This window comes from Pteropus medius, unplaced genomic scaffold (assembly GCF_902729225.1).
Source record: "Pteropus medius unplaced genomic scaffold, Ma_sr-lr_union100, whole genome shotgun sequence".
Taxonomy (NCBI): Eukaryota; Metazoa; Chordata; class Mammalia; order Chiroptera; family Pteropodidae; genus Pteropus; species Pteropus medius.
In genome coordinates, this window is record NW_024349796.1 from 6,292,391 (window position 1) to 6,319,625 (window position 27,235).

Here is a 27,235-nt window from a genome sequence, read left to right on the forward strand (position 1 = left end):
TGTCAGCACGAGTCCACTCTGAAGCTCAGCGATTCCCAGCCTTGGTTCTGGGAACGGCTTCGGATCTTTCTAGATTTCTCAAGGAGTGCCACAAAAATCTCAGGCAGATGAATTCAGATTTGACTTGACCTACGTGGTGGGTTGAGGAGAAGTTGTCGGGGAGTGTCTTGGAATAGAACAGAGGCCTTGGTCGGGGTCGGTAGCTCTGAAAAAACCGGACGGACGTCCTTGTCCTCTGATAAGTCTGGCCATCTGGGCTCCTCCTCAGAGCGCCACAAACCGAGGAGGGTTATGCCCCGCCCCGCTCCCTAGTGTGATCCCCGAGACTAAGTCTCTGTGCTTCTCTGCAGGCAAAGACCCTTACAGTTTTGGGAGGACGACGATAGCAAACCTACAGACGGAGTGCGTATGGGGTGGGAGGGTGTGAGGGTGCTGATGGGGGAGGCCAAGCAGAAGGCAGGTTCCAGAAGGCAGGGTAGGCCAGACGTAGTCCCAAGTGGGTAGGCGAATGTCTGAAAGTCCCTTTGCAGTGAGTGTGGCGGGGCCCTGGGCACAGACACATCCCAGGCGGCCGCCGTTTTAAGGGAATTTTAGGAAATCAGGAGGTCCCTCGAGTCTGGGGTTCATTTGTCAGAACAGCCTCTCTCAGGGAGCGCTGTTGTGATGAAGCCACTGGCCTTCAGCTCGGTGCCGTGAGGGTAGCCAAGCCCCCAGCTGGTTGGTACCCCCGCCGCCTGCCGGGAGCCCAGCCCTGATGGCAGGTGGTGTCCCCCGCAGCAACGACCTCCTGTGGCTGCACACCATCTTCGCTGTCATTTACCTCTTCCTCACCGTGGGCTTCATGCGGCACCACACCCAGTCCATCAAGTACAAGGAGGAGAACCTGGTGAGTGAGGCTGGGGGTGGGGCATGTGCCGGGGAGGGGGGGCGGTGGTCCCGAGTCTGGGCAGAGAGGGCTGGCACCCCTGTCTTAGTCCCCAGGAGCACGACAGCAGTGAGCCCCGCAGGGGACTGCCGTGGAGCCGGGCTTGCATATTCGCACTCAAATTTGGCATTTAAAAATTTTTTTCTGATAGATTGTTTTAGGATTTAGACATTTTTTTTTCCCCCATTCTGCCAACTAGCCCTTAGATTTGTGGGGATTAGGCTTATCAGTTACTGATTTAACTAATTTCTAAATTTAAGTAATTTAGGTTACAAACAGCTCCCTCTCTCTTTGAAACTGCAGCGTGACACGGAGGGGAGTTTCTGTTACTTGGTTCCGGGCCTGAGGCCTCCTCTGATCTGCTGTGTGACCCTGTCTGAGTCACTTCCCCTCTCTGGGTTCTTTCATAGTCTGCTGTCCTATGAAGGAGGCTCGTAGACTTGCTTTTAAAATCCTGGAAGGAGATGCTATGTAGATACCACACTAGGGTTCTGCCGGGCCACAAAGGAGAGGACCAAGTCGGCTGGGTTCCTGTTGGTCTTTTTGGGGGGCAGGGGCAGGGGGAGCTTGGGACAGGGTGGGAAACCCGGTCCCGCCTGTATGCAGACTGGCTTGTCCTGGTGACTTTTCTCCCTGGTGTCTTTGTCTGGTAGGTGAGGCGGACCCTGTTCATCACAGGACTCCCCAGACATGCCACAAAGGAGACTGTGGAGAGCCACTTCCGGTGAGCAGGGTGGGGGTGGGAAGGGGAGCGAGGCCCTCCAGGTGGGACCACACAGTCCCATGGGGCAGGCGCCTTGGGTGACCACCTTACGTCTTCTACTTGGGCACTTGAGTGAGGTCTGAGAAGGACCTGGCCCTGCCACACGAGCACCAAATGGCTGCCTTGCACTAGCTCTGCTGGTGCTGCGAAAGGGCCTGGGCTAGTGGCCTGTCCCCTGCAGGCAGCCGTGGCTGCCCCGCGTGACCACAGTAGCCAGAGCACAGGCCAGGGTGTTGGTTTAAACAAACCTGAGGGAAGGAAATGATCCTCCCTGGGCTTCTCGGTGTCGGCTTTGCAGAGTGTGAGGTACACGAGCCAGTCCCAGAAGGGGAGGGACCTGGGCCCTTCTGTGCATTTGTCCATCGTCCACTCAGGCGTCTCCTGAGTGAGCACGCTGTGTCTGGAGCCCTGTCCTCACAGAGCTCACCGTTCAGCAAGTGTAGGTTCTCCTGGCCGGACCCCCTTCCCAGCAGCCCCCACTGAGCACCTGTGCCAAGGATTCCTGCAGATGGGCTGCAGGGAGGGCTTTCCTGTGAGAAGGAAGCTGTATGTACAATGCCGGAACACAGGGCCTCGTATGGAGCATCAAGGAAAGGGGTGGGTGGGGGAGAAGCAGGCCAGGAAGGTCCTGGGGCCCTGGCCTGGAGGCCTTGAACCTGGGCTAAAATGCTGAGGTGTTAGTCTGTATTCATTCCTTATCAGTTCAGCAGTTATTAATTTGTAGTATAAACTAGGGCTGGCTACTGTTTATTTACCCTTGCCCTATTTATGAGAACTCTTATTAAGCAAATTATTAGTATAAACAGAATTGTTAAATGAATGTTTGAAATTTATTGACTAACCTCTTCAGAAACTCCAAGTATTTTGGAAATATTCTTTTATATATAAACACCGGATATTGGAACCGTGTGTCCGTTCCTTGAAACAGCTCCCCAGAGCTGCCTGCCAGGCAGCAATGGTTCCACTTCACATATTAGTATTTTACTAAGATTATTAATGTATGTGTAGACATTTTTTGGGCTGAGGGTGCTTTGCTTTCATTAGACCTAAAAGGTCTGCCATCTTCCAAGGGGTCACAAACTAAACAGGTTTTCAGTGACGGTCCACGGTAGATCTGACCTGGAGCAAACAAGAAATCTATTCCTTTGGGTGGGTAGAGGGGATAACAAGTAGTGTTCATTCAAGTGCCAGCTGATTTAAAGCCAAGCGGGTATAAACTTGTCAGTTTCAGGCAGTTGCTTTCATGCTACTAAAAAATGCTTCTTTGTATTACATTTCAAAATTTCCCCTTTTGCTCAAAAAGAAAGAGAAAAGAGGTGTCTGCTGGTACAAGAATGGGCAGCGTGATTGCTCTGCCACCCTTGGAGATGTTGGGGGGGGCGGGTCTCTCCTGACTGGGGGTGCTCTTTTCCAATGGCGTCTTTTGCCTCTGGCCTGCCCTGGCCACAGGGACGCGTACCCCACGTGTGGGGTAGTGGAGGTCCGGCTGTGCTACGACGTGGCCAAGCTGATCTACCTGTGCAAAGAAAGGTGAGCGTGGGCTGCGGGCGGGCGTGCGTGGGGTAAGCTGGGCTGCAGCTTTCTGGCTTTTCCCCTCTGAGACTCCCACCGTCCTTCCCTGATGGCCTCGGGTCCCCCAGCTGTGAAGGGAGGAGCGGGGACTCGCCCCTTTCTTGTTTACAAAGCTGAACTCCCAGTTCTGGTAGTGACTGATGGTAGTGGTGGTAACAGATGGTTGAATGGAGCGTGTGGGGTCCGTACCACAGGACTGTGGTCTGAGGTTCGTCCCCTCCTGCCCCACTCCACCCCCCAACTGCAGAAAAAAGACTGAGAAGAGCCTGACCTATTACACGAACCTGCAGGTGAAGACAGGTCAGCGGACCCTCATCAACCCCAAGCCCTGTGGCCAGTTCTGCTGCTGCGAGGTGGAGGGCTGTGAGCGGGTGAGTGCCCGCACCCTGGCCGGCACTGTGGGGTTTCTCGGCCGCCTGCACAGGCCACGTCATCACCAGGGCATGTGTCTTCTGGTAGGAGGATGCCATCTCTTACTACACACGCATGAAGGACAAGCTCATGGGGAGGATCACCGAGGAGGAGTGCAGGGTCCAGGACCAGCCCCTGGGGATGGCCTTCGTCACCTTCCAGGAGAAGTCCATGGCCACCTAGTGAGTGTCCCAGGCCCTTCCTTGGCTGACGCCCTTGTCCCTGTCCAGGTACCTTGCTGTGCCTTTTGGATGGAGACGATTCTGCTGCGTCAGCACCACTGGGATTTTTTTTTTTTGGTGGCATGTTCACCTACTTCTCCAGGTATGGCTGGGGAGGCAGCCATCACACTCACTCCCTCAGGGAGCCCAGCCCATGTTCGTGTGACAGCTGGGCCCCCCTCGGGCCTCCCACCAGCTGCCCCACGGGGCCCACTGGCTCTATGTCCCAGCATTCTGCCAGGCGGGATGGATGTCGTCCATCCTGCTCTGCAACCACACATCCTTCTGTGCAAGGGCATCTTCCCACAAATGACAGCTGTGGGGCAGACCCTTGGGCACTCCAGGGCGCCCCCTGCTGCGGGGACCCTGGTCCTGGAGAGGGGAGACAAAAGGGGGAAAGAGGAGGACCCATAAAGATGGCGAGGGTTGAGGTGGGGGTCCTAGGGAGGGAAATCTCGGAGTCAGAATGGGAACGGGCTGCATGTAACGTGGCCTGATGCTGCTATGGGGCGTGGGTGAGGCCAGCAGGTTGTGGGGGTGGCAGCGCAAACAGCGTAGGAGCTGGAGTCAGATGGGACAGAACCTAACTCAGAGAGCCTCAGTTTCCTTATCTGTCAAATGGGAATAGTCCTTGGCTTGCAGGGTTGTTCTGAGGATTAAACAAAGTCCCCCACACAGTGCTCCAAGCGTGGCGTCTCTTTCATAGCATTAATTATAATAAATTAATAATAATAAAGCAAAGGTCCTGTACCACGAGGCTCCCAATCCCGCTTGGGAGATCACTTGGTGGTTCCAGTGTGTGCTGTGGATGCACATGGCACCCTGTGTCTGGGCCCTGGCCATTTCTGCATTTCCTGGCAGCATCCTGAAAGACTTCAACGCCTGCAAGTGTCAGGGCCTTCGGTGCAAAGGTGAGCCCCAGCCATCCCCCCACAGCAGAGAGCTCTGCATCTCCAAGTGGACCGTCGCCTTCGCCACTTACCCGGAGGACATCTGCTGGTGAGCCCCCAGGCCAGGAAGGGCCACATTTCAATGCTCAGGAGCTACATGTGTCTCTTGGCTACTATAGCAGACAGTGCAGTCTTAGGCCAAGTGGCAGCTCCCTCTTTAGCCTGGGGGACACATGAAAAGAATAAAAAACTGTTGAAATGAATTTTATATTATCTAAATATATATCTATATATCTAAAATATTATCAGTTCAATACATAACCATTTTTTAAAATGGAGATGTTTTACGTTCTCCTTTTCATACTTAGTGGTATTTGAAATCAAGTGCATGGATTTCTAGAAACTTCTAGCACGTCTCAATTTAGCCACGTTTCGATCCTTGGTAGCCACACATAGCTCATGGCTGCTATATCTGACAGTGCAGCCTTAGGTCAGGTGTCAGCTGTCTGTCCTGCCTGGGAGACGTGCTGGTGCACTAAGCCGTGTCCGTGGGGTGCATGGGCGAGCCTCGAGCATGATGTTTAGAGTGAGCGCAGTCCCCACGGGGGCCCCAGCAGGGCCGGCCATCCAGTCTGGCCTCTGTTCCTCGTCCAGAGCGGGTTTTGGGCAGAACACTAGTTCTGCCTCTGACGGTTCTGCTCTTTGGTTCATATTTCTAAACTTAAGATTGGTTTGTTGTCCTGTTCTTGATGGGGATGAAAGGCCAGGGCAGGTTCCAGCTGGACTTTGTGCCTTTGTCCTCTACCTCCTTCTTCCTTGGACCCCAGCCCATTGGGAACGTTGGGCAGAATGTGTCATTAGTCACAGAGCATCGCAGATGTGTCTAAGAAATGCCATGTTGGAGCCTTGTTGGCTCTGCTTGGGTGCTCATGGCATGTCTGTGGGTAGATTCTGGCCCCCGGACTAGAAGAGTCTTGTTAGCAGTGAATAACTTGTTTTAGCTCTGAGCTCACAGGGACTCAAATTTGACCTTCCTGTAGATGAAGGTCAGTGCAGAGAACATGCCTGTACTCTCTTGAGATTGAAATGAACCCTCAGCCAGAGCCATCAGACTTATCTCTTGGCTTGCCTCCACTGGACCTTCTGACCGACTTAAGTCATGGGCACTGTCGATGTGGCCGGTGGCCGGATCCTGGGAGGTAAGCCTCCTCCTGGGCCTGTGTCCTCTCTTCTGCAGGAAGAACCTGTCTGTCCAGGGCCTCCGCTGGTGGCTCCAGTGGCTGGGCATCAACTTCACGCTCTTCGTGGTGCTGTTCTTTCTGACCACACCCTCCATCATCCTCTCCACCATGGACAAGTTCAATGTCACCAAACCCATCCACGCGCTGAATGTGAGTGACCGCTCTGTTAGACCCATCCCAGGAGGACTGGTGATAAGACAGCATGGCTGCTGGGGGAGGATTGGGGGTCGAGGGAAGTGGGGGGCACTCAACCAGGAGGCCTTGTCACTCAGCTCATGTCTACATTTAAAAAAATAATAATAATTGATTAAATCAAAAAATTTATATTGGTGCAATTGACATATAATATCTGTGCTTTTAAGCCCTGAGCAGGCATGGCCACATTTATTACAATGTCTTTTAGTAATTTAGATATTCTACAAATATATATTCGTTCCATATACATACATATGGAATCAATCTAAATATTCAGTAGTAAGTATCCTGTGAGTTGAATGAAGTATATTCGGTCTGATAGCACGTTAAGCATTCATTAAAAAATCGTATAGACTTTGGGGTGGACCTTGGGAGTTTATGATAAAAGCGGAAGGTAAAATTATCTCTTAGCGATGGTTATAGCAGTGTGCCAGCAGCGCGGGTGTCCGAGGGGAGCGGGGAGGGAAGCGTGGAAGGAGCTTCGCGGATTGGGGTGGTGGAACCATGAATTGTTTCTTTTACATTTCAGTTTCCGGTAATCTTGTTATAAAGTCACTGATTCTAGATAGGATGATTTAAAAAAAAAAAATCTTAGATAAATCGATCACAGCGAAACATTCCCTAAATTGGCATCTACTTAGAAAGATATCGGTTTCCCATAGTGAGCTTTGCTGAAATCTCACCCTCGACCTCTCTCTTTTCTCCCATTCCACTCGGCATTCGGAAAACACTCGGTCAGGCTGGAGGCCTGAGGTCCTGGCCCTCACTCTTCTGCTCTTTAGCCGATGAATTCTGAGCCTTGGTTTTTCATTAAAAAACTGGAGTCGAAACGCCTGCCATATTACACTTATGGGCCTGTTATGATGGCGGGTGCATGAGCTCATGTGTGGTTGAAGCTCTCTTATTTGACTCAATGTATAATAAAAAATACATAGTGTACATGAAGCAGTTTTGTCGAGATTTAAAGATGAAAGCGTTCATTTCTTTGCCAGTCTTTTGATGTACGGTCAAGGCCTCTTCTTTGGAGGGTGGGTCTGCTAATTAGGGTTCCCCTTTGTCTGACACAAACCACACCATTGTTTCCTTATTGGTGATTCCAGTTTTGTTTTTTTACGGGAAAGCAAGACTTTAAAGATACTCGCAAAGCCATTCTAGGTGTAGAACCCTCTAGATCTCATCTCCCTTGGCCCTTTACGGTTTCTTTATTCTCACCTAATTCAACAGCAGTTTTTAGAAATTGGCCTTTATCAAGTCTTTCCGAAGCATCTGACTTAGTTTTCAAAAAATTTTTCTCTTTATTTTATGCACATTTGATCAAGAAAAGTAATAAGTTGATCAAATTATGTAATTACAACAGCAGGTGCAATGGGCATAGGCAGGATTGGGAATAAATACAGAGCAGTCCTGGGAAGCTCCAACTGGGCCGCTGGGAGCCAAGTGGGCAAGCCAGCGGGGGAGGGGCCCAGACCTGCAGCGTCCTGTCTTCCCTTGGCAGTATAGGAAATGGTTTTCTATAGGAAATGGAGGTTCTCTGTCTGGTCAGCAAGACAAGGGAATTCAGTCGTATGTGAAGCTGCTGTCTTTACTTGTAAGAACGACACTGTACTAATGGAAGGAGCTGCTGCTCCTTACGGAATACCTGCCCTGTTGGTAGTGGGAGTTGAGGAGGACCAGAAGCAACCCCAGCAGTTCACAGAGCCACCATGCCAGCAGGGCACGGCCTCAAAGCCTCTAACTCTTTCTGCCGTGGACCTTGTATTGCAGGACCCAGTCATCAGCCAGTTCTTCCCGACCCTCCTCCTGTGGTCCTTCTCGGCCCTGCTTCCGTCCATTGTCTACTATTCTACGCTGCTGGAGTCTCACTGGAGCAAGTGAGTACCCAAGAGCTCTGGCTCCCACCCCACGGGGCAGCGGGCACACAGCCAGGGGCTGACTGGGGTCCGTGCGTGCTCACCGCTGACTTCCCGCAGGTCAGGGGAGAACCGGATCATGATGACTAAAGTCTACATATTCTTGATCTTCATGGTGCTGATTCTGCCCTCCCTCGGCCTCACCAGGTACTCACGTGTCGCCCCCTCCTGCTCTAAATTCACAGTCAAGGTCACATCTGGAGAGCACTGTCCTGGGGAGAATGGAAGCGGTTTTGGTGTGGCTGTGGATCTCTGACAGCGTTTAAGCCTGTCACACCCACTCGGAGCAAAATTGTACTGGCTCATTGATTCTTTTGGAAATAGGATCTTTTTTCCTTAAAAAAAAATTTTTTTTAAGCTTGAAAATAAAATTTATCACGACCTTCCAGTTAGAGGGAGGATCTAATCCTGGCTTTGTTTATCTCAAGGAAGGAGCTTTCTGTTAAATTAAGCCCTGGTAAGTTACACTGTAGTAAGTGGCATTTTAAAAGTTAAATGTAGATCTTGAGATTTAGCCTGTTTTTAGAGCAGAAAGAAATGAAAACGTGTTGTAATCACATGGAGCGTTGGAAGTAAATTCTCACAGGATTCGTTTGTCTTTCAGTCTGGACTTCTTCTTTCGGTGGCTCTTTGACAAAACGTCCTCTGAAGCCTCTATCAGGTTGGAGTAAGTATCAGCCACGTAGAAGTTTGGAGCCACGGTCACGTTAAATGTCCCACGGGGCCTGGGGCATCCCCGCCACCCCTGCCAGGTTCCTGGCTGGGCTGGGGCTGGGCGGAGCCTTCGGCCGCATCCCGTGGGAGCTGCCCCACTTTGTGTATGTGAGTAGAAATGTGGTTCATCTTTTAGGCTAAGACTCAATTAGTGGCTGTCTCGTTCATTCCTTGAAACGTACTTACCGAGGACAGTGCCCCTGGGGAGAAGGACCTGCTGGGTCTCAGTGGGGCCAGGGAGCAGGGATGGAGAACAGTAACTGACATCGCAACCAGAATGACTGTCTGGACTGGGTTTTTTTTTGTTTTTGTGTTTTTGTTTTTTTTTTACCAGGAGAATGGAGTCTAACTGATCGTTGCTATGTGTGCTTCTTAATATTTTCGCCACGCTCACTTCGCGGCGATACTTATTATTTGAGAAGGCGCTACGTGTGCTAAGTGCTTCATTCTTTTTCTCATTTACCTTCGTCACAATTTATGAGGTAGAGACTGTCGTTATCTCCATTTTACAGATGAGGCAACTGAGGCCCAGAGATGCCGCATGACTTGCCCACGCTGACCCAGCTAGCGAGAGACAGAGTCCCTGCTGTACTTCACTCTAGGTCCTAGTACAGTCCCTCAGGGTCAGGACGGACTTTTCCAAAGGGGTGTTTGTAGGGAAGGCTGGCTGTGCTCGTCTGAGAGGGTGACGTGAATTATTTTACAATGGGTTCTTGCTGGGTAAGCTGGCAGCCTCAGGCACACACACCCGGCCAGCTCTTGTCCAGGTTGGCAGTAACTTTCAGATTGACAGATCCCATGGTCAGCTCTCAGTCCTCCTCGTACGTGACGCATCAGCACCACCTGACACATTGTCCCTTCCTCCTTGAAACGCTGTCCACACCGGCTCTGGGCCCCCCTGTTCTGGTTTCCCCAGCCATACTGTCCCCCGGCCTCCTCGATGGGTTCTTCTGTGTCTCCCCAAGCCCCATCGGCTGCCGAGAGCTCAGCCCTCAGTCCTCTGTCCACACTGTCTCTCTAGGTGACCTCAGCTGGATCCGCTGCTTTAATGTCACCTGACTACTGATTAGAAGACGTCGATGACATCCACATTTATTTTTAAAACATTTTTTAGTGTTCTTTTAAAAATTTTTATTTATTTAACTTAGTTCCAAGTATACAGTACATTGGTTAGACATCTATATAGTTCATAAAACGATCCCCCCAATTGCTCCCTCTCTCCCCTGGCCCTCGATAACGTCCACATTTATCACCCCGGCCTGCACCCCTGGAGTTCAGATCCCACTGCCCACCGCAGCCCTACCTGGGGTTCTGCTGGGCATCTCAGACCAAACCCCTGACCTTGATCCTCAAATCTGCTGCTCCCACAGTTTTCCCCACCCATGATTCTGCTTTTCTGGTTGCTCTGAAAAAAATATCACAGTGTTCGTGTCCCCGTGTACCCTCTCTTTCCCTCACACGCCACGCCCAAGCCGTCGGCAAATCCCAACAGCTCTAACGTAGATCCAGAATCTGTCCTCCACCTTGACCACAGCCGGCCTCGTGCCACACACAGGTGACAGCAGCAGCCACCTGCTGGCCACCCTGCCCCTCGGCGCCCTCACCACACTCAGAGCTGCTCTTCCACCCCGGGCTGGCCCTCCGCACTCCTGGCCTCACCTTCCTTCTCAGCCTGCCCCTCCTCCTCTCTCCCCCTGCCCCTCCCCCTCCGAGCCGTTATCTGCCACTTCCTGTGCCCGCGATGCCCTCTCCCCAGGTTTCTAGATGACGCTGATTCTTTACCTCCTCTGCACAGAATCAATCACCTTATCAGAATCACCTCTGACCGCGGGCAACAGTAAACACTGCCCGCCCTGCTTTCTTTTCCGTGTACCTGGCACATGTGTACCTGGTCCGTGTGTGGGTGTCCCCCAGCTGGAGTGTGAACTCCACGAGGACAGGGTCACGGGATTTGTGTCATTCTCAGGGCCTAGAGCAGTGCCTGGCACGTGTGTGTGCTGCACACACACGCATACCGAATGGAGGGATGAGTGCAAAGCCTCGGGGCTGTGCTCCTGCCCAGCCGACGGTCGGCTCTCCCTCCGGTGGGAAGGAGGCCCTCCAGGCTTTCGGCTCACACCCGCGCCTGGCCCCCAGGTGCGTCTTCCTGCCCGACCAGGGCGCCTTCTTTGTGAACTACGTCATCGCCTCGGCCTTCATCGGCAACGGCATGGAGCTGCTGCGGCTGCCCGGCCTCATCCTCTATACCTTCCGCATGATCATGGCCAAGACCGCCGCGGACCGCAGGAACGTCAAACAGGTGCGAGCTGGGGTGGGGGCGGGGGCGGGCACTGGGCACAGGGCCGCTCCTGTGGGGGGGAGTTATGAGGGCCCCCCACGAAGGCGGCGTGTCTTCACTATTCTCCACTCTAACTCATCGGCTGGAGGGGAGTGTGTAGATTTTTGCATTTTAACCAGTCTGATCACACACACACACATACAACCCACATCAACTCATCCCTTGTTCTCGGGCATACATTTACATAAATTCTTCAGATTACTACCGAGGTCAAAGGCATTTTGGGCTCGCAGCATCTGTTCCGAGATTCCCTAAACTGAGAGGCGCGAGTTCTCCTTTATGCTCCTTTGCCACGTGGGTACCCTGAGAGGGAAGTTGGAGATGTGCTGGGTTTTTTTCATTTTATTGTCAGAAACCCCCATGGGATGGGTGCTACGAGTACCCTACTTGGCAGATGCACAGACTAAGCCATAGGGAGGTTAAGCCCAGGACACACGCTCGAAGGGGCAGAGCTGACACTGGATCTGATGCCAAAGTCAGTGGGGGGGTCACTTTACAGTCTGTCCTCAGACCTCGGTCTCTGCCCTCTGGGGGCTCATGGGCCTGTTGGGTAGACGTGATTCAAACAGAAGAAACACTATGAAAGCATGAATCACTGTACCTTGCGAAGTCTGGGTCTGAGCTGAGTGAAGCTGGCGAAGGCTTATGAAGGTTCGAACAGAAAGGACTTCAAGAGGTTGGGGTGGCTGTGAGTCTCCCATTTCCAAAGTCCTCCACCTGGTGTCCCCTTGCCCCTTGGAGTGTACAGAGGGGGTTTGGGGTAGAGCAAGTCTGTAAGCACCTCACCACCTCCTCCAGAACCAGGCCTTCGAGTACGAGTTCGGAGCCATGTATGCGTGGATGCTGTGTGTCTTCACTGTCATCATGGCCTACAGCATCACCTGCCCCATCATCGCCCCATTCGGTGAGTGGCCCTGGAGCCTGTCCAGGGTAGGTGGGTTCTGCCAAGCACCCCAGGACAGCCATCACTGGGGCATTATGGAGCCCCACAAACAGAGGATGTCTTGGGGTCAGAGGTGACTCCAAATTTAATTTCACTTGCAATGACTTTCTTCCACGGGCTGTCACACTGTGGCTTCTCAGTATTTCTGGTCTGAGCTTCTCGGCGGCTGACCACTTGGTTCTTGGTTGCTCCTTCAGCGGAGACCTCATCGTACGTGACTGCAGAGTGGCCGTGGCGATCGGAGCTCTCGTGTGTGCTCTTTGGCCAGTCACCTTGCACACGAATTCTCGCACGGTCCTACGAGCCGGGGCTTGTTTCTGTCCCTGTCTCACAGATGAGTCACGTCAGTGAGGCGTAGAGCCAGGATTCGAACTTAGGACTGTTCGGTTTTAACCGCCAAGGTCTTGCAACTAAAATCAAACGTCAGGAACTGGCCAACAAATGGAAGACTCTGGAAGGAAACCGAACACCCAGGATCTGGCTGACAGTCATAGCCGAGGTTCAGGGGTGGGCGGGAGTTTTAGTTTTCCCTGTTTACTCCCTCGTACTGTTTTAAAGATACGGTATTACTATTTCGAAACAAAATGAATTTTTTAAAGAACCTGACATCATCCAAAAGGCGGTACCCACCTTTCGTGCCACCCCTGGGGTGAGATCCCGGGGGATCCATTGGCTCTGATGAGGGCAGGAGGTCAGCTTGGAGGAGAGCAGGAGAATGAGGGATCTGGGGGTGCTCGGCGTGAGAGGGGCCCACACAGAGGCTGAGGCCAGGCATCTGAGTGTACAACAGCCTCTTTCCCCTGAGTGATCTTAGAATTTCAGGGTTCCGCGGGTACAGACTCACAGACACCTCTGCTCTTTGGAGCCAGAAGGAGGCCTGGAAGGGGGAGGGGAAGAGGGAGGAAGAAAGGCGTAGGGGCGAGGGACTGAGACCACGAGCAGCCAAGATGGGCATTTATGTGTTTTGTCCACCTTCTGGTCCCCGCAGTCACGTGGCAGCCCCAGCCCCAGCTCCGTGTACAAGCAGCTCCGTGCACAAATAGGAAGGGGGCGGAGGGGCCCTCGTGGCCCAGCCAGGTGTCCAGCTGACGGCCCCCTCTCTGCAGGCCTGATCTACATCCTGCTCAAGCACATGGTGGATCGGCACAACCTCTACTTTGTCTACCTCCCGGCCAAGCTGGAGAAGAGGATCCACTTTGCGGCTGTGAACCAGGCCCTGGCCGCGCCCATCCTCTGCCTCTTCTGGCTCTACTTCTTCTCCTTCCTGCGCCTGGGTGAGGGGCCCTCCTGACCCCCGGTGGGGGGGAGGTTGGGGAGGGAGGCAGTCGTTGGCCTCACGTTCCCATATCCATACCAGCCAGTCAAAGCCCTCAGTGCTTTATTTTTTTATTTTTTATTTATTTGTTAAAGCCTACAGCACCTGGTCTTCCTAGGTGGTCTCCCATCCAAGTACTAACCAGGCCTGACCCTGCTTAGCTTCCACGATCAGACGGGATCGGGCGTGTTCAGGGTGGCGTGGCCGTGGACCCTCAGTGCTTTAACAGCATCAACTCGGTGCTCAGTCTCAATGTGGCACCCAGGGCACTGGGCACTAGAGATGGGAGGGAACTGGCCCAGCAAGGCAGCTGGCAAACTGCCATAGCCTTGGTGTCCTAGTACCTGAAATCTGAGCAGAGATAATGCTGGCTGTTCAGTGGGTCTCTGTGTGCGCTGCTGGCTGCGAAGACACCATCCTTGAGGGGGTTTGCGGGGGGAGTGGTGCCTTCTCTTTATTTTATGCCTGAAGGAAAAGTCACCCATAGTTCCTACACCAGGTATGGACGCCATCCTCAGCAGGGCAACAGTGAATGGCAGCCTCTCTCTCCCTCCCTCACTAAGGCTGGCATCCCTTTGTCCCCAGGTATGACGGCCCCTGCCACCCTGTTTACCTTCCTGGTCGTGCTGCTCACCATCCTGGTGTGCCTGGCCTACACCTGCTTTGGATGCTTCAAGCACCTCAGCCCTCTGAACTACAAGGTACAGGGCCCCTCCCCTCCCTGCTGCCCAGCCAGGACCTGGGAGGAGATGTTGATTCACTCTCGACTGCTCCTCACCCTTTCACTTACCAATAGCCTTCTCCAGATCTTATTTGTCCATGAGAAAGGTGTGGGTAGTTGGGTGCAATGTGTGGCTTCCCTCCCCTCCCCTCCCTGCTCCCTGCACCGCCCCCCCATCCTCTCTTGGGCTGCTGCTGGGAGCTTGGGTACCAGCTGGTACCATTATTCTGGGTGTTAACAGTCTGCTTGTCTAGAGGTTGTTAGTTCAGGAAGATCGGCTCTGTTTACCATTGTAAGTTTCTGCTGTTATCTGCAGACAGAAGAGTCAGCAAGCGACAAAGGAAGTGACGGCTCGGCCCACGTGCCCCCACCGTTCACAGTGAGTTGTGGTTTTCCCCCGTGACCGAGCACGGCAATGGCCCCAACCAGACGGGCCCTACAAACGTGCTTTAATCAACTCTTGTTAAGATAGAAGTCCCTTGATCACGTGCCAGACAAGTTGCTGAATTAATGTCACTTGAGAAGGAATCCGGGTCCCTCTGGGTGCTTTAACTTACATGTGTGAAGCCATATTCGTCACTGAGAAGAGAATTAGTTTTGCCGTGATGTACACCCATCCCCCTCGCTTTCATTTCCCTGCTCACTTTTCTGCTCTGCATATTTAATGCCTGGTGAGTTTGGGCCCTTGGTGAAACAATATCACAAGGCCTTATGGTTTGGTGACACTTATCACGAGCATTTCAGCAGCACCTGCCTGTGCGAGGGCCTCCGTGGTGCACACTAACTCCCCTCTGAATTCAGCGACGGAGCGTTGCACCTGCTTCAGAGCAGGCACCTGGACACCATTCCTTCCTGGTTCTCCCTGCTTCCGGTCCTGCTCCTACGGTGGGCATGGGAAAGGAAAGGGGAGCCACGGGACCCCAGAGCCGTGACCGCCGGCCCTCCCGACAGAGCCAGGGCGGGGCAGCAGCGTCTCACGGTGACTATCTCCCAGGCGTTAGGCCCTCTTATCAGTGGCCGTCCTTGGACCAGCCCCAGAGAAGCTTCTCAGATTCATGACGCAGAGGCACACCTGTGGCTGTGCCGCCAGACAAGGGAAGAGGCAGGGCAGGTAGATGACATCAGTCCCTCATTGTCAGCCTGGGGCCGGGGAGGAGCAGCGCAGGGATCTGCCACTGGGGTTAGCAGCTGGAGCCTGGAACTGGAAAGAATCCTTTAAGGATTCGCCCCCACTGACAGCATCCTAAGCCTGCCCCGTGCAGATCGACTTGTTTCCTCTGTAAAGCAAGAAATTCTCCTGGGATCCAGTGCTTGGAAAAGTTTTGTTTCCTCTGAGAAATAGATGTGTGTACTTCCTTCTCTAGGATCATGAGAACTGTATCATTGATTGCGTTTTGTTTTGCTCCGGCTGCTGGGAGATTCTGCAGTTGGTATATTTGGGGTCCTGACATCCTAAGTTGATGTTATTTCTTTATGTCCGTCACGATCGCTGCACGTGTCCTCCTGTGGAAGGAGGAGGGGCAGTGGGGGGAAGGATGGGTACCACGTCTCAGGCCCGGCCCACCCAAGCACTAACACCCCCCGTTTGCTGGCAGCCCTATGTGCCTCGGATTCTGAATGGCTTGTCCTCGGAGAGAACAGCCCTGTCTCCACAGCAGCAGCAGAACTACGGTGCCATCCACAACATCAGTGGGACCGTCCCAGGGCAGTGCCTGGCCCAGAGCCCTGCGGACAGCATGGTGGCTGCCTACCAGGAGGCCTGAGGGCAGGCAAGCGGCCGGCTGGACCAAGCTCGGGGGTCGGGAGGCGAGGAGACACGGGTGGAGAAGCTACTTTACATCGACCCCCACCAAGTTCAGGACTTCTGTCCGCCCGTTTGAAGCAGCACTGCTCCGAACAGTTGGAACCAGGAAAGGGCTCAGCCCTCTGCTAAGGGGTTTGGGGTGGGACTGCCGTCGGTGGTGAGGGGGTCCATGCAGCCTCCTACCCTTGCTCATGCACCTGGGGCCCTGCTCGTCCCTGATCCCCCTTCTGCACAGCTCTGTAGCTGGGTGATGTCCCCTGTAATTTTTAGCAAGATCATGGAAATCGTGCCCCTCCAGGCCCCTTGGCCGTGGCGACCCTATCAGGTAATAGGGAGAATGTAACCAGTGGGAGACCTCCTTTCTGGGTATCCAGACACCACCCAGCCCTCCCTAGGAACATACACAACTGATAACCAAAGAGCCTGTGGCAGGCCCAGGCCTGAGACGGGACCGGAGGACGGTCCGGAGTCCTTCTGGCCCCCACCCTATGTATGAAGCCATTCACCCCAGCCCTGTCCCAGAGCGAGCTATGGGGAGCGGGGAGGGAATGGCCAGTGCAGGATCTTGCCAGCTGCACACACACCTCTGCACCTCACTATGGTACAATGTTTTTGTATCGTGTTCCTGGTGACACTGTGGCTGGGCCAGGGTCACCCCGCAGCAGGCGGGGACAATAAGGACCACTAATAAAGTGTCTATTCTGCCAGGCTGGTGAGTGTACGGTTCTCGGTCTCTGCCCTTGACTCCATCTGTCTCTCCCTCCAAGGTGGGCGGTGTGGGGAGCAGTGTTGGGGCCTGCTTGGGGTCAAGGGAGGACTGTGGCAGGGGAGGAAAGGAGAGGGTGCCCGGGCTGGGCGCAGGGCTGTGCACCACCCCTGAGCTGTGATCCTGGCAGGAAGGATGGGCAGACCCTTGCCTTTTCCCTCTCTGGGGGATCCCGCGGCTGGGGTGCTGCTTTGGGCACTTGCCAGAGAAGCTGCCTTCCTACCGCCTCCAGGGGGCGCCAGAGTTGCAAGTCTGTGTAGTGGGCGCGGGTGATGGGGCTGAGCCAGCGAGGCTGCCTCAATCCCCAGAGGAGGGTGGGGTGGGCGCGGACCTGGGGGTCCCTGTGCAGACCCTGCCCCTAGCAGTCACTCAACCCCTCCGCCTCGGCTCAGAGCAGCCCCGGGGGTACCCGCAGGGAGTACAGCGGCATCCTGGTGTCCCCCCCAGTCCTGTCCTGCCCTCGAGTGGGAACCTCTCCCCAGCTCAGGCTGCAGACCGGCCAGCTCTGCTGGAAGGGGAACCCCAGGTGGGCTCAGGGCAGGCGCAAGTCACTTAGTTCCAGCCGCTCTCAGATGTAAAATCATTTATCTTTAAAGCCACGTTGCTTGGCACGTGAGCGCGGGGGTCCTGGGATGGGCGGAAGGCAGAAGCAAACCCACCCCCCAGAAAAGGGCTCTTCACCGAGAAGGCGGAGGCAGCCAGTCTCCCCACGTCACTGCCGCTCCAGCAGCCCCACAAACTTGATGATGTCCCGGGCGAGCAGCTCCGGCTCCTCCAAGGCAGCAAAGTGGCCCCCACGGGCCATGTAGGAGTAGGAGATGAGCTTTGGGTACTTGAACTTCAACCACTTTTCTGGGATGTGCAATAACTCACAAGGGAAGGCAGCAAAGCCAGTGGGCACCTGGACCTTCATCCTGGAAGGGACAGAGGTCTCACTGATGCAGTAGGCTGTGGCCTGGTAGCCTGTACCCCACAGCAGCAAGTTCGGAGGCCTTTGGGCAGGGGTCAGCTGGCCCGCCCACAGGGAGCCATAAAGAAAAGGACGGATCCAGGGTTTTAACCATTCCCCTCAATTCCCACCCACTAAGGGCCCTGAGGGTCTTCATATAGGCTTAGGAAAGGGTGCCAGAGAAGTCCCAGGAACTTCGGTGCTTCACCAGGCCAGCATCCTGGCCCTAGGAGAGGCCTGGGGTTCTCTCCGGGAGCTAATTCTAAAGGCAGAGGGATTTCTCAAAACACCCCCGACCTTTAAATCATGTCCTCATCCTCTGCACCCCGTGCACCCTGCAGGCAAGGCTGTGCTTTTCTGCCATCAAATGCCCTCCCTCGGGTTCAAGACTGGGCTGTGCCCCGCTCCCTGCCTCGGAGGCGGGCTCACCGAAAGGGCTTCTCAGCTGTGAAGTTCTTCCCCATGTTTTCCTTGTAGAAGCGCTGGGAGGAAGTGATGGTGCCCGTCGTCCAGTAGATCATGATATTGGTCAGCAGATCGTCCAGGGAGAACTTCCTGGGAAAGCAGGACCGAAGGCCACTGTCAGTGCCAAGTGCAGCTGTATGACGAACAAGAGCTGCCCTTTCGAGCTGCGAGCATTTGCCTGTGCCCGTTCTCGGACCTCGCTGCAAGGGCAGGGGTATTGTCCCCATGCCACAGGCAGGGGAGGTTCAAGCCAGAGTCACTGGCTACCGTGATGACAGGGATGCAGAGTGCTGACCACGTATGAGGCCGGCTATGCTGGCTCTCACTGTCATCCTGGGTGGTGTTACCCAAGCCTTCGGCCACCACCGCTACACGTTCCACCCAAGTGAAGGAGCGGGCGAGGTCACCTGAGGTCACCTGAGCCCAGGGCCTCTGGGCTGGCCACCACTGGAAGTCCAGGAGGTCTGTGAGTAGAATGCTGCATCCCTTGGGTGCCTGCTCCTGGGTCCTCAATACAGGCCATTCCCAGGTGGGCCTGCCCCTGCCAGGCCCCTGCCAGAACCTGGTCTCCAGGCAGCCTTCGGAGTTCTGGACCTGCCCACAGTGTGAGTGTCAAATATCACCCAAGCCTCCCTTGCCGTCCACACCCTGACCACTCTCCCTTGCCTCCTCACTCGGGCGCACTGCAGCTGTCCACCTGCCACCGCCCCACTGCCCAGGCCTCGTAGGGAGAGGCCCCTCCCAAGGTCGGTCCTCGAATCTCTCTTCTCGCCTGCCTTCTGCGGCCAGTACGGCTGCTCCCAGCATCCCTGGATGCTGCTCGCACTACACCGAGGAGACCGACCCCAGAGCTCCAACAACTGATTCACAGAGTGCAGTGGGAACAATTTCCTTCAACTCGACCCCTCACCTGAGCTCCAGATCTGAGAGTCAGGTTACCGAGCGGGCGTCTCCTGCCAGCATCTCCCACTCAGCATGTCCGTGACCCGCGTGCGCTCAGCATCTCTCCTGAGCCCCTCCCGACACCACATACACACATCCATGCTAGTGCACTCATACGCGTGCACGTGAAGCCACACACACACACACGCACACGCACACACCCACACGCGCTCCCCTCCTCACCCTCTGTTCCCTGCTTGGTAAATGGCATCTCCATGCCCTGGCAGCACAGTTAGGACCTCAGTCCCTGTGGACACTTCTCTTTCCCTGTCCCTGGCTGTCTTCACTCCTCACCCCATCCTCGTCCCCAGCGAGGCCCTGCTGCCTGGGTTAAAGCACATTTGCTGCAACCTAGTTGATTCATCAGAAGCCAGTTTGCCCCCAACGGCCAATGTGCTGACTCCCTCATTTGCCTCCGCTATTTAGATGGCGTCAGCCAGTGATACTTCGGTCTTCACAGCCCTATTTCAAGCGATGTTCAGTTCACCTCTGCCCCGCTCCCGACGAGTACAACTCGAGACAGGGGCACAGAGAGAGGCTGCTGGGGCGCAAAAGGGGGACACAGAAGAGGGTACGAATCTTAAATATGAAAATATTAAGGATTTGTAAGAAAAGAGGCTTCTCGGAAGTGAAGAATATATTCCTAAAACATCTTCATACACAGGAACATATTCTCAGTCTGAATCCTGGATCTCTAGCAAGAGCAGCACAGGGCAGGGACGGAGCAAATAAACATCTTTTAAAACATTTTGATGACAAATGAAAACTGGTCAGTGAAAACCAAATAGTTTCAATAAACATTTAAACCCCATGAATCGTGAACTCGCCTTTAACAAGTCGGCTGAGTGCTTCCATCTCCCGAGGCTCTGACCACAGCTTGAAAAATACCACAACGACGACCTTCGACCCACTCCAGTTAGTGATCTTTCTAGAACACAGATCTGAGCCTGTCCACCCCCTGCTGGAAGCTCCCACGCTCCCTGTAGCTGGGCAGGAGCTGCAGGAGGCAGCCTGCAGGCGGCCCGCGGGGGCCTCGCATCTGGCCCCAGGTATTTGTGTTCAAGGAGCAGGGCCGGGCCCCTTGCCAAGGTGTTCCTAGCGGAGCCCCATCGACCCCTGGGTCCTGCCCAGTGCGCGTAGCGGGAGGTCCCAGGGAGAGAGCTTGGAGCCTCTTGGAGGACCCGCCCACAGGAAGGAGTTCTTGGTCTGGCCCCAAGTACCAGCCTCTGGAAAGTCACCCTTTCTAAGAACACCTTGCATTTTAATCACTCCAACCTCCGCCTCTGCTTTTCTTGCCTAAATCTCCCCCCTTCCCTTTTTTTTCATCCTTTCCATGCAGCAAACTCCTACTCACCCGTCAAGGCCCACATCAAAAATATTCTCCCAACGTTTCTCCTCTCTGCCCCTTAGATAAAACGAATCTTCCTTTCTCTGGACTCCCGCAGTCCTTGGCTTGAATCTTTTGAGCTCGTCCACCCAACAAATATTTACTGGGCACCTACGATATCCCCATTATGGTCCCGGGTGCTGGGGTGCGGGCATGGCCCAGACAAAGTCCCTCCCCTGAGGCGGGATCCGGTCCCAGTTCACTGTATCTGGTGCTCGGTGTGTCTCTGAAGAAATAAAGAAAGGGGTGGGCAGGCCCTGGAGAAGGTGGGTCTGGGCTGACCTTGATGGAGCCTGAGTCGAGCCAGGTACCCGGGAGTCATGTCCTGTGGAGGCTGTGGCCTCGAGAGGCCCCCCTCCTTCTGCAGCCGCCCTCGGGGTGGGCTTCCACAGAGCAAGCGGTCACACCGTGAGGCTGGAAGTGAGGCCTCGACCTCTCTGTGCCTCATCCAGTCCCCAGGGCTATGCCGGCCAGAGGGTGAGGATTTGTGAGTCATCCAACAACAGACAGAACTTGCCGGCCACCCCACCCAGACAAGAGGAGGGTGGCGTGTGAGGAAGGTGCCGCTAGGTGCGTGGGTCTCACCTCTCCAGGCCTCCGTCCTCCAGGTCTCGGAACTCTGAATTGGTCCAGGTAGAAAACTTCTCTAGAATGTAGGCGGCCAGTCCCACGGGAGAGTCATTCAGGGCACAGCCTGGCACGAGAAGAAACAAGGGAGCGACTCAGGCCTGGGACCGGGAGCCCATGGTGGGGCACAGCTCAGCCCTGCCCCTCGGGGTGCTCCTGCACCTCACTTCCGTAACTCTCGCCTTGGGAGTGTCATCTGGTAACAGGAGGAATACCTCCCGCACTGCCTCGTGGGGATTCAGACACCCCACGGGCAGTTTTCTTTAGACACCAGGGTCTATGACTCTGGGTTTTGAGATCCAAATGAGAAATACATATGGACGCTGTTTTTAAAAAGGTACTGTTTTTTTGTTTGTTTATATGTTATGATTAGTGAAAAAACGAGAAACCACCTAAAAATCCAAAATAGGGGCTCGGTTACAAATATTGATCTTCCCGAAAGCTAAAATGCTGGGCAGGCATTAAAAACAGCTGGGACACAACAGCTTGGGTGAGTGAGCCTCACAAACAGGACATTGAGCAGAAGAAGCCAGACTCAAAAGAAGAATCGGCTCTACAGTTCCATTTTCTATAAAGGATGAAAACAGGCCAAACGAGTCTACCTGCCACAAGTCAGGAGGGTGGTACCCCGGAGGGTTGGGAGGCTCCAGGGCCTGGAAGAGGGCCCAGGGGGCTTCTGGGCTGACGCGTCAAATTCTGTCTTGATGTGAGTGTTAACGCTACAGCAGATTCCACTGGGGAAGATTCGTGGACCAAAATTTTAGCATGTTCTTTCGAAGGCTGGGGCGAGGGCAGGTGGGGAAGGAGGAGGGGTGAAAAGGGACTATCTTTTCTGTCTTGTGCTTTTCGCACCTTACAATTTTTTGACCATGAACATGGATTACTTTTATAATCAGAAGAAAAAAAAACCTGACTTTATAAAGTGGTATTATTGTTATTATTATTATTATTTTATTATTATTATCACGAGCTGCCTAATGTGTGTGAGCACGGGACTGTCCTGAACACTGTAAAAGACTTTGAAATGGGCAAACAATGCCCGGGCGCCCTGGGAGTGGGATTCGGGGAGTCATCTAGTGGACCCTTCTGGGGTTCTCTGATCGACAGTGGTCCCCTCTTCCCTGTCTTAGCCGTTCGTTGTCTAGCTCTGTAAACTATAAAAGGGACAGCGATGCAAGTAATTCCTGTTCATAGAGAAGCAAATGAATTTTGTCCCGAGAGTAGATCCTAAAAGTTCTCATCACAAGGAAAAAAACGTTTTTTTCTTGTATCTAGATGAGGAGATGGATGTCAACTAAACTTATTGTGGTCATCATTTCACGATCGACACGAGTCACGTCACGATGCTTGCTGTACACCTGAAATGCATGCAGGGCTGTACGTCAATTGTATCTCAATAAAACTGGAAAACGATTATTTTTTGTTCAGCGGAGATTTCATTGATTACTCTGTGGATTTTGACAAGTTTTGCACCTCTTGGTCCATTAATTTTGTGTTCCTAATCGCTTTTGAATTGTTTTACATTTTACTGTTTTTTAAAAATTAATTAATGAGTTAAAATCTTTGACATGTGTTCATTTCGTATTTGTATAAGTTCATCTTTTTAAGTGTTTTTATCTTTTTTTTTTTTTTAAAAAATGCTCCTTTAACATGGCCCTGGTGGCAGAAATGGTTGCTGGGCTCCCCGTAGCTGTCACGGTGGCATCCCCTCAGGGTCCTGAGAATTCACCTCCCTGCCCCCACAATCCCAGAGGGGCCAAGGCCACTAGGAGTACTGAATCCACCAAATGGAAAACGCAAGTTTTAAGAGTCGGAAGAGCTCCGAGTCCCTCACAAGAGGCCGTCACCAGGTGAACGGTGTTCTTGGGGGTAGGTGAGGCTCCCCCTAGTGGGACCCTTCCTGCATGCAACTGAGGCTGGCCGCCTCCTCTTGCCCCTGGTGGAGAAGGTCCCTGAACAGCACTCACCCACAGTGTCCGGCTTGGTGGACTGGATGTGCATGTAGCCACTCTCCCTAATTATGCTGTAGAAAATCTTCTCCTTGACGGGGTACAACAGCTCCATATCCCTCTCGGTGTAGCCGAAAAGCCCCCCGAAACGCCGTCCCAGGAAAAGGGTCAGGGTGTAGAAGTTTCTTAAAATCAAAGCCATGTTCAAGTGCATGCCTTTCACGTGGCTGAGGGCAGAGAGGGACCAGGTGAGGCTGGGCTGGTGTCAAGGAAATGGGGGGAGGGAAGAGATGGAGGAGGAAGAGGCCGCCAGGGCCAGCCCCCTTCAGCATCTGCCCCGCTGGGGTGGCCACATGAGGTGAAGGAACAGGTTGTGGAGAAAATAGTTTCTACGAAGTTCCAGTCAGGTCTCTCCCAAGGCTTAGCCCATCAGAAAGCTCTATTCCCTGGTCTTCCGCTCCTCTAAGTGGCCCTCTGTACCTGGGCACCTGGCCCAGAGTCACCAACTCTATGTGACACTTAACTGAGGGAGGATCCGTGTCAAAGGCAGAGCTGAATGACAGGGAACCTTCTCGCCTCTCCCTTGCTCACAAGCATCCTGCTTGGGTGGCTCCTGCCAAGAGGGCTCAGATACTATGTCCAGGCAGGGCCCGGTGTGAATGACCTTGCTGCCGCGCACAGCTGTCCACCTCATTGAGTTGCACGCACACATACACGTGCATGCACACACACGCCTGAAAGTGGCCCTCACCTGGGTACCAGCTGGGCCATGTTGGTGCAGATCAGGGACCCCCAGTCCCCACCCTGAATATAAAATTCCTGGAAGCCCAGTCGTAGCATCAGCTTATAAAAGATCCTGGCGGTGGCCACTGAATTCAAGCCTGGTTGAGAGAGGGAAAGAGAACAGAGTCATGGCGAGGTCACTCCTTGGACACTCCCGGTGTCCCGTGAAATCCCTCACCCGCGCTTGCTCCAGGTCAGGTAGGAGCAGCTCAGAGATGGAGAGAAAGAATCCTGAGTCCGTGAGGTGGGGTGCCTGGTGCCGCCTCTGTGGAGGGAGTGGACAGCCAGGCTGTGAGGGTGAATGATGGGGGGGATGAGGCCGGCCGGGGTGAGCTTCTGGGGGCCCACAAGGGAGTGTGGAGCTGGTCAGCCTTGCTGGTCTGGACCAGTCCAGGGCCCAGATGTGGACCTTCCCCTGAGTGGCGACCTAAGAGTCTGGGCTCCTGAGCCAGCATCGACCGGCTATGACCATAGCTCGGCCTAGTCCCTCGCCCCAGTCCCTCGCCCACCACTCCCTTCAGACCCCGAGGGCTTTTTGGCTAATATATATGTTCTCCTGGCTTCGCTTCAGTTTCAGGCCCCTTCCTCCTCAGGCCCTGAAAGAAGCTGTCCCAAACACCCCTCCCCCACCCCCATCCAGAGCCTGGTGGGAAAACCTGCCCCCAGCAGGTGACGGGGGTGATTACACAGCCTCCGGCGGCCCCCATACCCTTCTTGGAGGAGGCCTCGGAGAAGCCATAGCCGGGAATCGATGGGCAGATGACTTCAAAAACGTGCTCATCGCTCAGGCCATGGTTCTTGGGGTCAGTCAGGAGAGGGATGATGTTATAAAACTCGTAGAAGGAGCCGGGCCAGCCATGCACCATCAGCAAGGGCTTTGCGGCACGGCCGGAGGGCAGCTCGTGGGGCTTCACGTGGATGAAGTGGATGTCTAGCCCTGGGGAGACAGAGCACAGTCAGGGTGGGGGGAGCTGGGAGGGAGCTGGGGAGGCCGCAGTCACGACCCTCGGGATATCCGGCCAGGCCCTGCACCCTCTGGAGCTCAGACAGTGGGTGCTGCCACCTTGGCCCCCACAGCCATGGTACCCATCACAGTAACCACCACCAACGCTGGCTGAGCACTCAGGCGGCGCCCCAGCTCATGGGCCCTGGCTCAGCCTTCACAGCTACCTGCAAGGGCAAGGCTGTTTCTATGCCCTGTGCACATGAGAACTTGAACTCCTTGAGGCCAAGGCCAAGGCCAGAGCCGCTCGGGCACTGCTCTTTTCCCAGAGCCCAGACTAGTCCCCGGCTTGTGGCGGGGCTCAATAAATACTTGTTTAACAATTTACAAAGCAGGGGGATAAGTCCATTATATCTAGCAAAAGAATTAAATAGGTTATGGTTTAATGATATTCTAGAATAAAATACAGTTGCTTAAAATGACAGTACAGATGTGCAGATGTGTATTTATTTGACGTTTAGTGTATTTTGCTATGTGGTAAAAGGAAATTATCAAGCCGTATCCATTGTCTAAGTGAACTTTTGGAAACAGTCATGCGTGTGCATACATTTACACTGTGTGTATACGAATTTTAAAGTCCGAAAGGATAAACTATAAAAATGTAAAAAATTATTCTGAGCAGAATTTCAAGGGCGTTCATTTTCTTTTTTGTGTTATATGTACTTTCTAATTTTTCTCCAAGGGAATTTATTAAATATATAACTTTCTTTAAGCGCAGAACTTGGAACATCATCCCAGCCAGAGCAGGAGAATGGATTCCAGGCCCCTTCACTGTCCCTTGGTGTGCAGCTCCTTACCAGCTGAGGGGCTCACATAGCACCTGGAAGGTCACGTCAAACAAGGCCAGGGCTGCTGTCACACCTGGAACCCTCCACTTGGAGGGCTGGAGCTGACAGCACATTCTAGCTAACATTCTGGTCTGTTAATTCGTTCCAATGATACATGTTTACTGTAGAAAAGAGAAAATGTGGATAAATCGAAAGTTGGAGGCAGGGGGAGATCACACGTAAACCCACTATCTGAAGAGAACATTGTGTTGTCCATCCGAACTTTTTTTTAAACAAATTTTTTATTTTGGAACAGTTTTAGATTTCTAGCAAAACAGTGAAGATAGCACAGGAAGTTTCCATATGCTCAGACCCAGTGTCTCCTACTATTAAATCTTACGTTAACACAGTACATTCATTACAAAGGAAGAACCAGTACTGATATGTAAATAACTAAAGTTCACACTTTCTTCAGATTTCCTTAGTTTTTAGAAATGTTTTTATTTCTTTAAATTAATGGTATTAAAAACATTTAATATGAGACTGAAGGTTAGGTTACGTAAAGGGGCTTTGTAGTACAGCAGATCTCTAGAACTGCTTCATTTTGTATAACTGAAACTTTATATCCATTAACTAGCAACTCCCTGTTTCCCCTGCTTCACCAGCGCCCCCCGCAGCCACCTTTGTGTTTTCTGCTTCTGTGAGCCTGACGATTTTAGATACTTCATATCAGTGCAATCACCTGTGACTGGCTTATTTAGCTTAGCATAATGTTGTCAAAGTTGATCCTTCTTGTTGCTTATTGCAGAATTTCCTTTTTTTTTTTTTTTAAGGCTGAATAATATTGTCATATACACACAATGAAATATTACTCGGATTTCCTTAGTTTTTACCTAACGTTCATTTAATTGTCACGTCTCCTTAGGTTCCTCTTGGCTGTGACACTTCCGAATTTTTTTAAACACTTCAGTGAACATAACTTTCTCTTAACAAAAATAGAACCCTGCATACATTCTATTTTGGAACTTAACAATTTTTTTTCACTTAACAATACATCCTGGGTGTCCTTCTATGTTACTAAATTTACTCCTAGTTGAAGGTTTATTTTAGTAGGTAATCTTACCTCCTTTGGAACACACTGCATGATGTGAGATTATTTTTAATTCAAATTCTATCACATTATCGTTTGGCTTTAAAATGAGAAGAAAAGTACCCATATATACTATACATACATGCTCTTTCTGGAAGCGGATATAAGAGAAGCAGAAGCTATTCCTGGGGAGGGAACTGTGGACTGGGGGAAGGGCCGAGACGGGGACTTCTTACACTGTGTATCCTTCTGTAGTTTTTAAGCTTTTAATATTTGAATTTTTAAGAAAAATGTTAAAAGCCCACACTTCATAATTTGCCCTTTGTGGAGGAAACATCCTCTTGGCTTCTCTAAAGGTCGGTGGTGCCCACAGGATGCTCCTCTGAGCGAGGAGCCATCTTGGGCTCAGAGGCAGCGCTGGGCCTGGCGAGTGGTGAGGGTGTCATGGCTAGAGCCCAAGCTGGGACAGGCTGGGAGGCTGGAGAGCTGGGCTCTGCCCCGAACCTCCACTTCCTTGTGACTCGGGTAGCTTCCTCCTCTCCTC

At 53.1% G+C, this 27,235-nt stretch overlaps 2 protein-coding genes and 1 pseudogene across 5 annotated transcripts in view; 1 reads left to right on the forward strand and 2 right to left on the reverse strand.

The window, feature by feature from the left end:
- Positions 1 to 16,672, forward strand: part of TMEM63A (transmembrane protein 63A) — a 30,000-nt gene extending 13,328 nt beyond the window's left edge. For all 3 annotated transcript variants that reach the window (XM_039883294.1, XM_039883296.1, XM_039883297.1), the window contains 17 exons: positions 351 to 402; positions 778 to 886; positions 1,579 to 1,649; positions 3,138 to 3,218; positions 3,508 to 3,631; positions 3,720 to 3,853; positions 4,754 to 4,891; positions 6,020 to 6,173; positions 7,983 to 8,089; positions 8,189 to 8,275; positions 8,733 to 8,795; positions 10,979 to 11,141; positions 11,979 to 12,084; positions 13,230 to 13,397; positions 14,024 to 14,139; positions 14,476 to 14,538; positions 15,755 to 16,672. In XM_039883294.1, the coding sequence (XP_039739228.1) occupies positions 351 to 402; positions 778 to 886; positions 1,579 to 1,649; positions 3,138 to 3,218; positions 3,508 to 3,631; positions 3,720 to 3,853; positions 4,754 to 4,891; positions 6,020 to 6,173; positions 7,983 to 8,089; positions 8,189 to 8,275; positions 8,733 to 8,795; positions 10,979 to 11,141; positions 11,979 to 12,084; positions 13,230 to 13,397; positions 14,024 to 14,139; positions 14,476 to 14,538; positions 15,755 to 15,922 (1,904 nt within the window). In that variant the 3' untranslated portion in view covers positions 15,923 to 16,672. The remainder of the gene's footprint in view (positions 1 to 350; positions 403 to 777; positions 887 to 1,578; positions 1,650 to 3,137; positions 3,219 to 3,507; positions 3,632 to 3,719; positions 3,854 to 4,753; positions 4,892 to 6,019; positions 6,174 to 7,982; positions 8,090 to 8,188; positions 8,276 to 8,732; positions 8,796 to 10,978; positions 11,142 to 11,978; positions 12,085 to 13,229; positions 13,398 to 14,023; positions 14,140 to 14,475; positions 14,539 to 15,754) is intronic.
- On the reverse strand, positions 13,532 to 13,650 carry LOC120619426 (uncharacterized; annotated as a pseudogene).
- A 625-nt stretch (positions 16,673 to 17,297) lies between the features above and the next one.
- EPHX1 (epoxide hydrolase 1) overlaps positions 17,298 to 27,235 on the reverse strand; it is a 30,308-nt gene continuing 20,370 nt past the window's right edge. Inside the window, exons 3-8 of one of the 2 annotated variants that reach the window (XM_039883298.1) lie at positions 24,541 to 24,768; positions 23,800 to 23,929; positions 23,067 to 23,275; positions 21,058 to 21,166; positions 18,108 to 18,233; positions 17,298 to 17,643 (exon numbers count right to left, since the gene is read on the reverse strand). In XM_039883298.1, coding sequence (XP_039739232.1) covers positions 17,442 to 17,643; positions 18,108 to 18,233; positions 21,058 to 21,166; positions 23,067 to 23,275; positions 23,800 to 23,929; positions 24,541 to 24,768 — 1,004 coding nt within the window. In that variant the 3' untranslated portion in view covers positions 17,298 to 17,441. The remainder of the gene's footprint in view (positions 17,644 to 18,107; positions 18,234 to 21,057; positions 21,167 to 23,066; positions 23,276 to 23,799; positions 23,930 to 24,540; positions 24,769 to 27,235) is intronic. The other variant, XM_039883299.1, reaches the window with a different exon arrangement.